Here is a 14,010-nt window from a genome sequence, read left to right as displayed (position 1 = left end):
ATGATGAAGCAAGCCTGTCTCTGTTTTCATGCAGCCCTCACTTGGCAATAACAGATTGCAAATGGGGATCCCTCCAAAGATCATTTTCAGAGAGAGAAAATGTGATTTATGATCCTATATACTGGACGCAGTGGATCAACAATACATAACCCAAAGTTTATATTTTAAAACATATGTTGGGCTTTGGGCCAAACTGCAAGATCAGAAATCAGTCCAGAAGACCGTGTGGGGGAGGGGGTGCGTGCATGCGTGTGCGTGTGCTGTGCGGTGTGGTGTGTGGAGGTGGGCAAGGAGGGAACAAATGCACTGAGTTGTCTTTCTTAAGCTGCAACTAGAACTGGATCCTTCTCCCAATGAACTCTTTGAAGTTGTAAAGCTTAAAATTCCTAGGGGAAGGTGTTAAAACTTACACATTTGCATCTAAATGACATCCCTTTCTTCCAAATATTTTGGTTCTGAATGAAGATGTCAGGTCTCTACAGTGGCTGAAGAAGAGTTCCTGGAGCCAGGTTCTGGGCAGGGACCACCTCGAAAAGGTTGCAGCTGTTTTACTAAGAGTTTGCTTCGAGGCAGCAGTTTCTGAAACTCTATCCCTGTTCCGGCTCGTGGAGTCCACTGCTCTTTCATTCTGTCTCCACTTTTTTACACTCTCGGAGCTCCAGGCAGGCCCTGGGGCCTAGCTCTTCCAGGGCCTCACATAGGCATATACGGCTTCCAATGATGAAGGGAACCCAGGCTGGCAGGCATCGTGGATACTGCCTTTGCAGAAGAGCAGAGCCACCCAGGAGCCAGGGACAGGTCAGATGAGGCAGGAACCAGAACTCAGCAGCACTCAGGCAGCCAGGCTCCAGCTGAGCCACAGCTTAACCCCACAGGGCCCAGAGGACCACCTTAGCCACATAGAGGCCGGGGTGTGGGAAATCCTGTTTGCTGGGAAAGTCCCGGAGCTATTCTTATCTCTGTGATGCTGAAAGATGAGTCTTGCATATGATCGGAGAATTCCAAGGTTGCCAGACACCTTCTAGACTTAACCGGACTTGGGCCTGTGCTCTCATTTCACAGATGACAGATGTGTGACTCCAAGAAGGAAAGGGACTTGTTCAGTCCTCAGTATATGAAGTGACTTTATCCGATCTGCCTGTGTTCAGATGCTGACTCTGCTATTGACCAGCTGTGTGACTGTGGACAAGTTACTGCACTTCTCTGTGCCACTGTTGCCCTCTCTATAAACTCAGGAATATTAGAGCACTTACTGAGAGTCTCCTCACACAAGTATGGCAAGCAGCAAATGCTTGCTGTCAGCCTTTTCATCATCACGCCAGGGGTGTGCCAGAACAAGCACTAGAACCCCCACTAGAACTCACAACTCCGATTCCAGGACTCCTGAATTATCTACCTCTCAGCTTTTCGAAATCATATGAACTCAATCACAGAATATTTTCAAGTGGATGCTATGAAAATGATGTTTTAATTACCTGCTTGAATAGGAACCGCAGACTTACTCCTTCTGTTGCTTATTTTCTTAAATTTCTTCCGAGCATCATATCCTCTCCAGGCTAAAAATACAAAACCATGTGCTAGGAATGACATTAATTTAAGAACGTGCCAGCGAATTGATATAAGCTGTTTTCCCTCCAATCTATTACCCCTCTTGTCCTCCTTCCTGCTTTCTCACTGAACAAAATAAGCAGAGATACGTGAGTGATGATGGGGAAAAGGGGCCTCTCTGTACTCTTAGCTGGGCCTCCAAGATGCTTCTGAGGAGTTGTTTTTGTTCCGGCACTGAGTTTCCAGAACACTCTGGATTCTACTTATGAATCACTGGGGACCTCTATCCCAGGTGAGGCAGCTCTCTGTCATTCCAATCCCTGGAGGAAGCTCTGTGTTCAGGACTTCAGAGTACGGGAGTTTGTCAGGACAGTAGGAAAGAACTGGAATAGCCTGACCTGTTCGATTTCTTTTATTTGGGAGGAAGGTACGAACATGAAATTTGAAGGAGTGAAAAATAAAGAAGGGAGTCAGGGTGCCGGGGTGGCTTAGTGGATTAAGCATCTGCCTTGGCCTCGGGTCATTATCCCAGGGTACTGGGATGAAGCCCCACATTGGGCTCCCTGCTCAGCAGGGAGCCTGCTTCTCCCTCTGTCTGCCACCCCCCGTTTGTGCACTCTCTCTCTTTGAAAGGAAGGAAGGAAGGAAGGAAGGAAGGAAGGAAGGAAGGAAGGAAGAAAGGAAGAAAGGAAGAAAGGAAAGAAGGAAGGAAGGAGTCAAGGGGAATAATTAGTAGCACAACACCTGCATTTGGTGTTGGTGAACCATGTGCCAAGAACTGTGCTTCAGGAGAAGAAAATATGCGATAGTAAGGCAAAAGGCAAGGAAAATGGATGAGGAGAAGAGAAAGAGAAATCTCTGGGGGTGTGCTGAGGCCTGTAGACACAGGACTGGGACATTAAGCTGCCCACCAGGAGCATGACCACCTCCCCTTTTTGTCCTTCCCATTAGCATCACAGCTCTCCACGTTGCTGAGTGCGGTCATGAAGTCCAGAGTGGACAATGGGATTCTGGGTTATGAGAGCACAAAGGAAATTGTCCACTGTGTTCAAGATCTGATGCTTTCATAACCACTCATCAACAGCACAGAAGCTCAGACGCTGTTTGTAACACAAATGACACACACATGCAAAGAGACACTGAACAGGCTGGGCATTTGAGAGAGCCTGGTGATTTGTTCCTTTGGTTTATAAGCTCTGTCTGTGTTAGAAAAGCGTTTGGGAAAGGGTATTAGTAATTCCGATGCTGGGAAGTTGGTGATGGGCCTGGGGAGTATATTACATCAGTCGTCTGGGAGAAGGGGCACAAGTCTGTGTGAACTGGGTTTTCCCTCTGCCCACTTCACACTGCCTCTACTGTGCCACTCACCGCAGTGTGTCATGGTGGCTTGTTTGCTTATGTGGAGGTCAGAGGGACCATGGTGGTCTTGTTCATGGCTATATTCCCAGCATCTAGCACAGGGCCTACAATAGGCACCCAATAAATACTTGCTGAAGCAAGGAAGAAAGAAAGAAAGGAAGAAGGGAAGGAAGAAGAGAAGAAGCCATTGAGAAAAGCAACAGGAGAGTGGCCCCAATACTAGATGAAATAACAAGATTCAGGACCGTTTACCTGACTGGATGGCAATGGCCCCCTTCTCTCTCATCTCTCTGATTCTTTTGTATCTCCTGGTTCCAAGCCACCCCTTGGCATACGCCTGCAGCACAACCACTCTGCCTATGACTTCTTGCAGCAGCAAATTTAACTGCTCAACATGGTAATATTTGAGAAAAACCTGAAATGAGATATTAGTTTTAGCATTACATATGGGCTCCCAAACAGAGATTCAGTCTACTCCAGAATATTCATAATAAAAATATTAAAACCATTATCTACATAAAGTTTACAGTGACTTCTTCTATGCTAAGATTACTGACTTCTTGGGAGCAAACACAATACCTCTGCTCAGGTTGAGCCAATCCTTGATTATTCATATAAACAGATGATGGGGTTAATGGGATTCAGGAGATCCCAAAGGTTCTCCAAGTCTGCTTTATATCTGCCAGGAGTTCTATTTTCTCAATTTGATTTCTACTATCTATCTCCACAGCCTTTGATGGAGGCACTAACCAACAGAACGGATCCATGGCCAACAGTGGAAGTTCAGAAGGGGAACGACCTAAATGACCCACTGATCTAATTCCTGCTGAGGAGTAACTGTGTTGCCATCCACACTCAGGCTATGACTGACTTTGTATGGCAATTCAGAACGGATCATAAAAACCTGGGACAGGGATGGGATGTTCCCCCAAACGAAAAGCTATACACGATGAGACTACTAATTAGGGTACACAGTAAAAAACACAACATGAGTCTAATGAAAAATGGACAAAACTGTAAAAGATACTCCTTACTGTCATTAATAAGATTTGTGTATTTCCATGAGGTGCTGGAATAAGTAACATTTAGAAAGAGACATTTTTAAATGAACTCAAAGTTCTCATTCTAGAAATGTTAAGTGGTTCTCTCAAACTACATGCAGAACAGGAGGCAAACCCTCCTCTTCTTGTCCGGAGGTCCTAGGACTCCTGACCCAAGACCAGCAAAGATCAGTGTTAGGTTGGGGTGTTGTCTGCTAAGCCACACAACTTACAGAGCCATTCATATCACTGACAAGAGGTAAAGATACACAGTAGAGCATCACAGGTGACAATCTGAACAAAAAAGAAAGAACTACCTTTGTTTTTCCCAGCACCCAGTGATCTAATCTGGATTTTTCCAAGATAGCAGCACAGCTCTCTTTGCTAGCAAGAGGTGTTTCATGTGCTTTGAATGCCAAGTAATAATACCTACAAAATAAAAGAGTTATCATTTGATTCAGTATAGTAGATATGCTCTGGACCCACTGCCATGCCTTGTTTTTTAATAGTAAATATTTCTGGAGCACCAATATTAGCATACTAGGTAGTGAAAGGTATACAATTTATGCTTATTAACCTGGCTCTTACTTACTTTTATATTTTCTGCTATGTGTATTTCACTTTCAATATTACTTTATAATTCACGTTCAATGAATATTTCACATCTTTTGCATGCAAAATCAAAGTATCTAATCCTTTAAGAAAACTGAAATTTAAACAGCCTTTCTAGTGAATGTCATCATTTTATGTGTTAGCATTATTATAAAATAATTTGTAATCCCATTGTATAAATTTTGACTCTGCTTTCAAAAGTCCCCTCTGAAGCAATTTGTAGATAGCAAAAGTGATCACAGCCTAAAACTCCTGAATCAGTCTGCTGAGCTACATGTCCATCTTGAGGTACAGAGTAGGTATGGGTTTTATTTTGTTTTTTTAAGATTTTATTTATTTGAGAGAGAGAGAGAGAGGGAGAGAGAGAACACAAGTAGGGAGAAGGGGCAGAGGGCGAGGGAGAAGCAGACTCCCTGGTGAGCAGGGAGCCCAATGTGGGGCTCCATCCCAAAACCCTGGGATCATGACCTAAGCTGAAGGCAGATGCCTAACAGACTGAGCCACCCAGGTGCCTGGTATGTTATTTTCTTAAAAATTTTATTTATTTATTTTGTGGGGGGGAGTGGGGGACCCGGGGCAGGGAGCAGAGAGAGAGGGATAAGCAGACTCCACACTGAGCGTGGAGCCCAATATGGCACTCCATCTCGGGACCCTGAGATCATGACCAGAGCTGAAGCCAAGAGTCGGACGCTTAACCATGAGCCACCCAGGCACCCCTTGGAGTAGGTATGTTTTTTGATATAATCACCAAAACCACATTTGTCTTCCTAAATTATTCATTTTAATAAACTTCCATACTTTCTGGGTAGATTCAAAGAACACCACAAAAAGTTTTTTTCCCTCTCCTTTTCTTTATTCTTTATTCTCCCCGTTAGAATACACACACACACATACACAGTGGCATAGATTATCCTTATAGAATAAACACCTTAGTTTTTCTTTAAAAAAACTTTCAAGGATCTTTGCTCCTTGCTGCCATCTATAATTAAATTCAACCCCTTGGAAGTCTAAAAATAAACTTAATTTCCTTGTCAAAGGATTTTCCTGCCATTCCTCAGACAAGGCTGATATGTTATTTTAGAATTACTGTACTTTTAAATATAGAGCCATTTTTACTTTACCAAAAAAATCCCTAAATACAAAATATGACCCTTCTTCTTACTAAATATTCCAATATCTTTCTGTTTATGGAAAAATAAACATACCTGATTAACACCTCGGTCATTTCACCTTATCTTTGTGCTACAAGACTGTTTTACAAGTTAGGATATAATGCTGAATTTGCTGGAAACCTCTGCATTCAGAGATCCTGGGAATGTTTCCAAGGCTTTGAGTCTGTTTCCACTGTCAGGCAGAAGGGGCAGTACTCTCAGAGAACCCCTGAAAGATGGCCAGGACCATTCTAGGTCATTTGGCCAAGCCCAGGAAGCTGTTCACAGAAGATGCCTCCTGGAGCCAGGTGGGAGGAGGGACAGCCGGGAGTCAGGCTTAAGTCTACCTGGGTAGCTCATGACATCGGTACAGATACTTCGGCCTCAGTTTCCCCAGGACTGTAGTTTCAGTCATGGCTTCTCCGACCTGGCTCTAGCTGAAGTAAAAAGACTGTGTTCTGGAGTACATGGGGATGGTGAGAATAGAAGGCAAATCTATATGGGTGAAGTTTTGGGAAAGCTGAAGTACAGATAAGCTTAAGGTATAAAAGTCAGAGGTAAAACCAGGATTTCCTACATTCTTTCTGTTAGGCCTGGTCATTTATAACATGAGCTCCCTTAGCTTTAATCAACCCAGGCTTGATACTATTGATGATGAAGTATTTAAAGAGAATCTAATGAATGACCGTCCTGTGCAAGATGTAAGAGGAATGCAAGATATGTTCCAGCTCTCCAGTCAAGGATTTCTACCTGTTTTTCAGGCATCTATAGATGGCTCCTAGCAATTTTTAATTTCTAAATAGGCAAGGATGAATTCTAAACTAATATAAATATTAGAACTTAACTTTGATTTCTGATTCTTCAACCTGAGTTTCTTAATTTATTATGATGATAATATTCACATTTGGCTTATTTCAGAAAGAGATGGGTAACAGTACTGCAGAGAAGTGATGGTTTCAAAAGGTACTGAAGAAACATGTAAGTGATATGTCTGTACTAATCAGGTCAGATAGGTCTAATGGATTTCTGCCATGGAGTAATTCTGAATTCTGGCAGGTACCATGGTAAAAAAAAAAAAAAAAAAGCACTTTGGTTGAGCTCCTGTGTGCTTCAGTATAAGGGCCATATTGACAAGACAAGACAAAAGATCTGTCAGCAAGAGGGGTCTTTTTGGGAAGATCTATTCCACACCCACTTCCTGAAGCAGTTTGATGAGTTAAATGAGCAGGAGATATGCAACAGTAAAACAGTAAGTGTAAAGGTCTTGAGGGTCTAGGCACTTGAGAATACTGCAAAGACCAGCTCTGCCCTGAGCTGCCTCTTGTAGGTAGAATTTATCTCTCAGACTGGAGTCTGAACACTGAGTTAAGAGTGAGAGGCTCTCTGTTGAATAACCCTAAATCACTTACCTCTCTGTACCTGAATTCCCACAGATAGGAATGGGAAACAGATAAGTGGTTCTAAACTCTTTTGGGCCCGGGGCAGGGAAAAAAATCTCTGAAAATTTGGTAAAAGGTATCCATATTCTTTCTTAGGGAAATTTTTTTTTTTTTAAGATTTTATTTATTTATGAGAGAGAGAGAGAGAACAAGTTGGGGGGAGGGGCAGAGAGAAAAGCAGACTCCCCGCTGAGCAGGAAGCCTAAAGACTGGGTTGGATCCCAGGATCCCGGGATCACAAACAGAGCCGAAGGCAGACATTTAACCAACTTAAGCCACCCTGGCGCCCCCTTAGGAAGATGTTCTTAACCCAACACACTACAAGGGGTCTACATAGCTCTTGTTGGTCCTCCAAAGACCAAGGAGCCCTTTCCTGCTTTAGAACTCTACGGAAAATGATAATTTTCCCAAGGTCTCATCTCATTAAAATATATAAGCTATTACAATAGTAAATATCCAGTTGGAAAATATCTCTACTCAAATATGTTATTTAGTTTTCTGCCTAAAATGGCATATGGAATGCAGACTTTTCAAGGAACAGTTTTAAAATATAACAGGCTAAGCAGTTTGTAAACTATTAGTAAAAGCAACAGGCAACTAGAGATACATCCTCCCACATTTAAATTACAGAACCATAAACAGGAAGTATCTGTAAGATTGTAATACATATAAGAATACATTAGTTTTCTGCTGCTACACAACAAATTACTCCAAAATATAATGTCTTAAAACAGACATCTGTCATCTCACAGTTTGTAAGGGTTGGGAATTTAGAAGCAATTTATCTGGCAACTCTGGCTCAGAGTCTCTCATGAGATTACAGTCAAGATGCTGGCCAGGGCTGCAGTCATCTAAAGCCTTGACTAGGGCCACATGATTTATTTTCAAGATGGTGCACTCACTTGGCTGATGGTAGAAAGCCTCAGTTCCTTACTGGCTTTTGGCAGGAGGCCTCAGTTCCCTGCCACATGGGCTTCTACAGAGAACTGCTTGAGTTATCTTCATAACATAGAAGATGGCTTCCCTCAGAAGCAGGGATCCCAGAGAGAGAGCACAAGAGGAAACCCACAATACCTTTTATGACCAAGGCCTAGAAGGCCCTCATTACAAGTAAGTCATTTAGTCCAGACCACATTCAATGAGAGAGAAATTAAGTTCCACCTCCTGAAGGGAAGTATCAAGTAATCTGTGGACACATCTTTAAACCACAACAAGGAATCTCTCTAGAACATTAAATCTTTGTTTTACCGGCGTAGAAACTGTACTTGGTGAGATGAAATGACTTGTCCAAGATGACAACAAGTAAGTGACAAAGGCTAAGATTATTATTTAAGTCTCTGGACCTCCATGTCATTGATTAAACAAACAAACAAACAAAAACCAAAAAAACTGCTATGAATCCAGCTAATAAGCTTTAGTTTTTTATGTAAGGGGGAGAAACAAAAAAGAGTAAAGGTAATACCATTTCTCACCAGAAAAGACTGATAAATTTACCTACATAAAAATAAAAATTTTCTACTTAAAAAAATTGAAAATTTGGAAAGAATTGGTCTTTTTTAGTTTCATTGTCTATTTAGATACAATGTTTTTTTCATATTAAAATCATGCTCTCTACAGAAAGTCCCCAACAAAAGCTATTGCTTGGAATTTAGGCGTATCCCCACCAAATCAATGGTGGTGAATTTCTTAGGCTGATCTCCAAAGCCCATATAAACTATTTAATTTGAAGAATAGTACCTTTGAGGGGTGCCTGGGTGGCTCAGTCAGTTAAGCAGCTGCCTTTGGCTCAGGTCCTGATCCTGGGGTACTGGGATGGAGCCCTGCATCGGGTCGGGGGTGGGGGGGAGGGTCCTTGCTCAGTGAGGAGTCTGCTTCTCTCTCTCCCTCTGTCCCTCCCGCCTACTCGTGTGCTCTCTCTCTAGCTCTGCTCTCTCTCAAATAAAGAAAATCTTAAAAAAACAAAAAAACAAAAAACAGTACCTCTGAGGCAAAAGTGTGCTTTTATTTTTCCACATTTCTCCTTTCTTGTGCTCTTCAGTGCAGGCTGACAAAATCTTTGGTAAGACAGAGTAAAGAAACACAGACTATTAAATACACCAGAGTTGTCCTATGAGACCTGGTCCATGTTAGCAAGAGGAAGGCTTTTTGGTCTTGTTTGTGTTCCCCTCAGAAAACTGAGAGAGACTCATGTCTAAGAAACCATAATGATCAAACATTGTCCTTCCAGGGTGGAGCCAGGAACAAAGCCTATAAAATTCCCAAGAATTTCTAGGCTTCCTTCAGAGAAAGCAGGATACTCCAGAGAGGGCAGAAAGGCAGAAAAGACCGAGGGGACTATAAAGAAGAAGTGAGATGGAAAGTGTCCCTGGACTTCATTCAAGATGGGCTCTGGGTCTACTGAAAAAAACCTTAATTGCAAAAGAGAAGAAATATAGAAATTTTGGAACTTTTGCATGTTTCTGATCAGCTGCCGGTGAGGTTATTTTCCTTCTTGTAAAGAGCTAGACTTGAGCTCTTCCAGGAGCAATGTGGGCAGAACTGAGGGATTACATCTGACTACTCTATTTCAAAGCCTATCGCCACGTGTTGGGAGACACCAAGGCAGCTAGAGCACATAGGACAGAGTACTATTAGAGAGCTACAAAGAACCCTGGACATCTGTGAAATGCCTCTCGGGTATTCAGCAGAGTATTGACTGGCACATGCACGAGAGGAAGCTACGCAAGGCTGTGGAAAGAACCATCTAAGCAGATTTGACAGACTAGTGCCTGATGCTCATAGAGGGTTGGGAGTAGCGCCTGTTTCTACCAGCCAGGTTGATTAACCTCATAATTCACAGGACATTGGATAGAGTACTCAGAAGTGTCTTGCTTCAGTAGTGAGGAAATATCAGCCCAAAATACGGCTCTGCTTTTAACTAACAGTTCTTAAAAATAAGATCCAAAAGGATGAAACTGTTTCCAAGTACAGGCACACCTCAGAGATATCATGGGTTCAGTTCCAGATTGCTGCAATAAATCAACTATCCCAATAAAGTAAGTCAAATGAACTTTTTGGTTTCCTGGTTCATATGAAAGTTATAGATCACTATTCTGTGGTCTCCTAAATGTATAATAACATCATGTCTCAACAAAGTACATGCTTTAAATGCTTTATTGCTAAAAAATGTTAAACATCATCTGAGCATTCAGCAAGTTGTGATCACTGATCACAGATTACCATAACAAATATAATAATAATAATAATAATAATGGAAAAGTTTGAAATATTGTGAGAATTACCAAAATGTGACATAGTGACACAGAGCGAGCAAATGCTGTTAGAATGGCGCCAATGGATTTAAATTTGATGCAGCATTGCCATAAACCTTCAATTTGTAAGAATCTGTGAAGCACAATAAAGCAAAGTGCAATAAAACAAAGAATGCCTGTAATTTAACTTTATCCCAGAACAAAGCACAAAGATATTTACAGGGATACAAAAATATCCAGCACCCAAAAAAATAAAACTGACAATGCCTGGCATCCAGTCAAAGATTATCAGGCATGCAGGAAAATATGACCCATAATGAGGAGAAAGTCAACTAACTGAAATGGATCCAGAAGTAACACCGATAATAAAATTAACAGAGGAGAACATTAAAACACTTACTTTAACTGTATTCCATATGTTCAAAAAGTTAAATGGAGACAGAGAGATACAAAAAAAGACCCAACCAAAACTTTTGGAAATGAAAACTACAATGTCTGAGACAAAATAAGTAAACACACACACACACAGAGAGAATACAATTAGCAGCAATTGAGTCATTGAAGGAAAAAAAGATTAGTATACTGAAAACATGACAATAGAAACTATACAAAATGAAACACAGAAGAAAAAAATAATTAAAAAACTAAAAAGAGAGCTGGGGCGACGATGGCACCAGCAGCACTGTGTTGGGGCCGGAAGCAGCGACCAGGAAGGAGCACGAGGCGTGGGGTGATGCAGGCTGTGGGGACCCGGTGACAGTCTGAGAGGTACTAGCTTTTGACAAGTTTGCACCATGCGTGAATATATAAGCTAGTCATTCTTGGCTCAGGAGGCATTGGAAAATCTGCTCTGACTATACAGTTTGTTCAAGGAATTTTTGTTGAAAAATATGATCCTACGATAGGAGATTCTTAGAGAAAGCAAGTTGAAGGAGATGCACAGCAGTGTATGCTTGCTTGACATCTTGGATATGCAGGACAGAACAATTTACCGCAATGAGAGATTTATACATGAAAAGTGGACAAGGCTTTGCATTAGTTCACTCCATCACAGCACAGTCCACATTTAATGATTTACAAGATCTGAGAGAGCAGATTCTTCACGTTAAAGACACTGATGATGTTGCAGCAATTCTGGCTGGTAATAAGTGTGACGTGGAAGATGAAAGATTTATAGGAAAGGAATGAGGTCAAAATCTAGCAAGACAATGGAACAACTGTGCAGTCTTAGAATCTTCTGCAAAATCAAAAATAAATATTAATGAGATCTTTTATGACCTAGTGTGGCAAATTAACAGAAAAACTCCAGTGCCTGGGAAGGCCCTCAAAAAGTCAGCAAGTCAGCTACTTTAATATATTAAATGCATTGTAGCTCTGAGACAGATCTGAAGAACAGTTGCCCAATTCAACAGTGCTAGCATTCTGACTTTGTTAAACCTACCAACATCTTAAATGGACTTTCTGTAGTGGTACCCTTTAAGAGGCAGATGAAAGCTACTACATCAGTTTGCACATTCTAATCACTTTTCAGTATCACAAGAGAGATTTTTACTTATGCGATAGTCCTAGAGTATGCGGCTGGTAAAACCAGAGGCTACAATTCAGTATTACTGCTAAGAGACATATTTCATCCACCAATGTTGTACATATATGAAAAGGGTGCACTGTATAATTTAATGCGCCACATTCTTTGTATTGGAGAGTACAATAATGTAAATCCTAAAAGCACCACTATTTTAGCATAATAAAGTCCAAAGAGCTCCTATACAGACTACTCCAGATAACTTCGCTTCTTTGGTACTTGTAGCTTATTGTAATTTTTTAAAAGAAATTCAAGGTCATTATCATTGTATTGTACAAGTGCTTTCATTGACCCAGCTATAAAGTTTCTTTTTTAATTTAAAAAAAAAAACAACCTGTTGAGATAGTGATCTTGTCTTTAAAATATGATAGCCCTTTCAATATGTCTTAGATTAAAGACATTGCCTTTAATATATGTTGGGCAGGAAATGTCCAGACTTTTTAAATCTTATATTATGTGTTTCCTTTTTTGTTTACATAGGGAACAATGTTTATAGTTGTGTGTACAGTGGGGGTCTACAAAAAGTGTATACTTTCAAACAATTTTTTAATGACTTAACAATTTTTGTAAATCATTTTCAGGCTTCTGCAGCTGTAGATTCTCACTGTGAATCCCTTGCTTGCTTATGCATACGTGTATTTGCGATACCAAATATACAGGTTTAGTATTTTTGTCCGTTAGTGATTGTTTCACAGGTGTAACGTTTTGGTTGAGATGCTAAATGGTGGACGAGTACTGTGGATGTGAATGTGGGAAGTAATTTTAATCATGTGTAATTGGTCACAAGGCCTAAGTTGCAGGAACTATTGCTGTTTTACTTAACAATGCCTTGTTGCTAAAGATTGTGTGTCTATCCAACAGGGAGCCACAGTATTTAAACTGACCAACCTAATGTTACAACTACTTTGAGGTGGCCAAATGTAAACTAAAAGCCTTAATTAAAATCGTGCAATTTTGTATAACTTAGCACCAGTAGTTCAATAAATTTGGATTGCCATGCAAAAAATGAATTAATTAAAAAAATAAAAAGAGCATTAGTGAACTGCGGGACAACTTCAAGTGGCCTCAATACATGAAATTAGAGTCCCTGATGAAGAGAAAAAAGAAGGGTACAGAAAAAATATTTGAAGAAATTATGGCTAAAAATTTTCCAAATTTGATGAAAACTACAAACTAACAGATCTAAGTCCAAGCACACACACACAAAAACTTGCAGGAAACTACACCAAAGGATATCATAATCAAATTGCTCAAGAACAGTCATAAAGAGAAAATCTTCAAAGCAACCAAAGAAAAAAGACAAGTTACATACAGAGGAACAAAGATAAATATGACATTAGAGTCCATAATAGAAACAATGCAAGTGAGAAGACAATGGAGCAAAATCTTTAAAGAACTAAAAGAAAGAGAATTCTATACTCACTGAAAATATTTTTCAAAAACAAAGCAAAATAATTTTTCCAGACGTACAAAAGCTGAAAGAAGTCATCAGGGGATGATCTGCATTATAAGAAATTTTTAAAAAAGATTTTATTTATTTTTGCTTTAGAGAGAGAATGCCCATGTGCAAGGGGAGGGGGAGAGGGAGAAAGAGAGAATCTCAAGCAGACTCCCTGCTGACTGTGGAGCCCAACATCGGACTCCACACAGGGCTTAACCTCATGACCCCGAGATCACGATCGGAGCTGAAACCAAGAGTCGGCTGTTTAACCAACTGAGCCACCCAGGCGCCCCATAAGAAATGTTAAATGAAATCCTTTATGAAGAAGGAAAATAACACCAGGTAGAAATATAGATCTACATAAAAAAATAAAGAGTACCAGAATATAACTATGTTGTTAAATACTGAAGAAATTTTTTCTTATTATTTAAATCTTTTAAAAATATACTTAACTGTTCAAACAATTAATAACAATGTATCACGACATTTATAACATATAGATAAGTGAAATGTGTGACAACGTAACATAAATAGCATAAACATAACAATGAAAGTATAAAGGTCAGGAGGAAGGAAATTGAAGTATA

At 40.4% G+C, this 14,010-nt stretch overlaps 1 protein-coding gene and 1 pseudogene across 2 annotated transcripts in view; one reads left to right on the top strand and one right to left on the bottom strand.

Moving 5' to 3' along the window:
- Positions 1-14,010, bottom strand: part of MYO3B (myosin IIIB) — a 428,494-nt gene that overhangs the window by 133,096 nt on the left and 281,388 nt on the right. For both annotated transcript variants that reach the window (XM_087861309.1, XM_087861314.1), the window contains 3 exons: positions 4,265-4,376; positions 3,160-3,322; positions 1,476-1,556 (listed from right to left, as the gene is read on the bottom strand). In XM_087861309.1, the coding sequence (XP_087717435.1) occupies positions 1,476-1,556; positions 3,160-3,322; positions 4,265-4,376 (356 nt within the window). The remainder of the gene's footprint in view (positions 1-1,475; positions 1,557-3,159; positions 3,323-4,264; positions 4,377-14,010) is intronic.
- LOC123783098 (ras-related protein Rap-1b pseudogene) lies at positions 11,068-11,753 on the top strand (annotated as a pseudogene).

The sequence above is a fragment of the Ursus americanus genome, chromosome 1, assembly GCF_024610735.1.
Source record: "Ursus americanus isolate L20-20 chromosome 1, mUrsAme1.1.p, whole genome shotgun sequence".
Lineage (NCBI taxonomy): Eukaryota > Metazoa > Chordata > Mammalia > Carnivora > Ursidae > Ursus > Ursus americanus.
Note: the sequence above shows the minus strand (reverse complement) of the source record. Positions and strands in the feature narration are given on the sequence as shown.